The sequence below is a fragment of the Penaeus vannamei genome, chromosome 32 (genome assembly GCF_042767895.1).
Source record: "Penaeus vannamei isolate JL-2024 chromosome 32, ASM4276789v1, whole genome shotgun sequence".
In the NCBI taxonomy this organism is placed as follows: Eukaryota; Metazoa; Arthropoda; class Malacostraca; order Decapoda; family Penaeidae; genus Penaeus; species Penaeus vannamei.
The window spans coordinates 7,012,237-7,015,248 of NC_091580.1; the positions used below are offsets into that span (position 1 = coordinate 7,012,237).

The window sequence follows — 3,012 nt, forward strand, 5'->3', positions numbered from 1 at the left end:
GTCTGGCCCTAGCCACCCACACCCACCGCAAACTACTATTATTCCGTCTAAAGGCGCATCCACGGCGACTGAGAATGTCGCAGCGCCTAAGAATTATCGCAACACCAGGATCACAGAGAATTACAAAAATAATAAAACGCATGCCAGGCACTCTAACAAATCCCTCTTAGGAAACACCGTTCCACCCCGACCCTCGCCACGTAACCAGTCAAGAGACTACTGCAAAACCTGTGGGCGTAACAGACATACAGAAAACAATTGGCTGAGGAGGAATAACTGTACCCACTGTCTGCGAGTTGGACACACTGTCGCACCCGCATTGCGCAGGAGAGAGAGGAAAACTTCTTCCGGAAAATATCGACTGAGCAGGCACAAAACAATGCTTTACTCGTTCAGAGTCTCAGTCGACTCCTTCCTCCTGCTCTTCATCCCCCTGGTCCTGCTTTACCCCAGCCTCTCGCAGGTAACTGGGCTCCAGGACATCAGACATACACACCACACCCACAACCGTTCTACCCCGCTCACGCCCACCCATACACTCTCCAGCCGCTTACCCCATTCATACAGCCTGGGGTCATGTTCGGCCGTAAGTCTCGACACCAACTGACCATCATATCTGCCAATGTCCGGGGACTTCTTACGAACATCGGGGACCTCGTGAACAGTCACGTGATTCCTCGCACCGCAGACATCGTTGCAACAGTCGAAACATTTATGAACGAGTCAGTCCCTGCCAACTTTGGGCACATGAAAGGCTACACGAGGTGGCATCGACGCGACAGGACACACGGGACCTTTGGTGGTGTCGCTGTTTCTTCACAAGAGTTTGTTGGTCCAACCACGTAATGTCGATCTTCCAAATCCTCTGGAGATTTTCTTCTTCAAGATATGGGCTCAACATCAGACAGTATTGCTGTGTGTATGTTACCGCCCACAATGGCAGGTTAGGGAGCCCATTGTGTTCCTGCAAACTCACCTTGATGAGTTGCTGCAACTATACACTTGCAACCATGTCGTCATTGTTGGGGACATGAACCAACATCTGGTTGCAAGATCCTTCAAAGAACTCCTCACAGTCCATGGCCTCTTCAGTCACGTTGACTTCCCCACCCACATCTCCGGCTCATCTTTTGATCCTGTCGTCAGTGATCTGCCGGACAGCGTCGTCACCTGCTCTCCACTCAATGCCATGGGATCGTCAAATCACATGGCTATTCTGACTTTGATTCAGATCACACCCCAGAGGGATGCTGCCGTTACGCGCACTAACTGGCTGTGGGGCAAAGCAGACTGGAAACGTCTCTGCAATGCACTACAACAAACGCCCTGGAACAGCATCCTCGTAGGAGATCTCAACAACCAAGTACACTCTTTCACACACACCCTACTCAAGCACCAAGAGCAATACGTCCCCTGCCACTCCTACACTGTCAAGCCCCTCGACCAACCCTGGTTTGGTTACCAGTGTAGAATGGCAGCTAACGAAAAGAGTCGTGCCTGGCGACTCTACTCACGCTCTTCTACCCACACTAACAAGGAGCGCTATAGACGCGCTTGTGCAGCCATGCGACAAGTACAGCAATGGGCTCAACGACGCTGGCAAGAAGATCTTAAAACCAAACTTAGCGGTCGTTCTGTGGGTAGCAAAACCTGATGGACCACACTCAAGCAGCATCAAGGCCTGGTACCAGATGATGATGCACCACCACTGCACAAGCCTGATGGTACAGTGGCCACCAAAAATAAGGACAAGGCAGAGATACTCGCATCTTTTTTCTCCAACAAGATGTCAGTACCTGAACCCTGAGCGCCCGACTCCATATGTGCCAGCCCTCACAAATGTGAGCACTTCTACCTTCACTATCACTACCGAGGGTGTGCGGCAACGTATGTCACAAGTTGACACTAACAAGGCATTGGGCCCAGACAATATAAGCCCTCACATTCATAAGTGCTGTGCCTCTCAGCTGGCAACGCCCCTTACCACCATTTTCCAGCAATGCATCACCACTGGAGTGTGGCCCACCCTCTGGAAGGGCGCCAGAGTGGTGGCTTTCTATAAAAGGGAAAGAGGACTGATCCCAAGAACTACAGGCCTATCTGTATTCTCTCAGTTCTTGGTTAAATACTTGAAGCCACCCTAGCAGACATATTATCGTGCTTTCTCATCTCACACCATCTCCTCAATAACAAAGAGTTTGGCTTCCGAATAAACAGATCAGCAGCAGACCTGCTACTTCAGTTATCCACCACTTGGCAAAAGTCCCTAGACCAAGGAAAGGACACCTTCATCATTGTTCTCGAGATAGCGGGAGCATTTGACAAGGTTTGGCATCACGGCCTCATCACCAAGCTACACAGTTTGGGTATCCGCGGTCATCTGCTCCACCTGCTCCAAGATTACCTGCAGGTCAGATTCCTCAGAGTGTTCATGAACGGCAAACATCTGACGAACATTCCATCCATGCCAGTGTACCACAGGGTAGTGTTCTCGACCCTCTCCTCTGGAATGTCTTTTTTAATGACTTGCTGCAGCTCATTCCAGAGGCATACGCCGATGACTGCACCCTGACATTCCCCTGCGACAGTAGTGACCACCGCGCGACAGTCGCACACGTCAACCAGGTCCTACAAACCATCGTCGTGTGGGGGCGCCGATGGCAAGTGGATCTCGCTCCCGAGAAGACGCAGGTAATGCTGATCTCCCGAAGACACAGTCCTCTCGACACTCCCATCCCCACTATCTTGTTTGATGGGAGGGCGCTGCCCCTGCAGGCTTCCATCTCTATACTGGGCGTGGAAATGAACAGCGCCCTGACCTTCACTGGCCACGTTAAGACCATAGCCAGGACAGCCGCCTGGAAACTTAATTGTGTCCGGCGAATATCACATCTCGATTCCCAGGGAATCTCCGCCTTATATGCAGCTCAAGTCCGCTCCCTCATGGAGTATGCCCCTCTCACCTGGTCATCTTGCCCCCCTTCATACTTAGGCCTTCTTGACAAGATTCAG

The 3,012-nt window shown here is 51.5% G+C and overlaps 1 protein-coding gene across 1 annotated transcript in view; it reads left to right on the top strand.

Annotated features, from left to right (window-relative positions):
• Positions 1-379: 379 nt before the first annotated feature.
• Positions 380-3,012, top strand: part of LOC138867809 (uncharacterized) — a 3,002-nt gene continuing 369 nt past the window's right edge. Inside the window, exons 1-6 of the mRNA XM_070144615.1 lie at positions 380-463; positions 547-669; positions 755-1,452; positions 1,538-2,102; positions 2,198-2,482; positions 2,536-3,012. The exon at positions 2,536-3,012 is cut by the window's right edge and continues 369 nt beyond it. Of these exons, the coding sequence (XP_070000716.1) occupies positions 380-463; positions 547-669; positions 755-1,452; positions 1,538-2,102; positions 2,198-2,482; positions 2,536-3,012 (2,232 nt within the window). The remainder of the gene's footprint in view (positions 464-546; positions 670-754; positions 1,453-1,537; positions 2,103-2,197; positions 2,483-2,535) is intronic.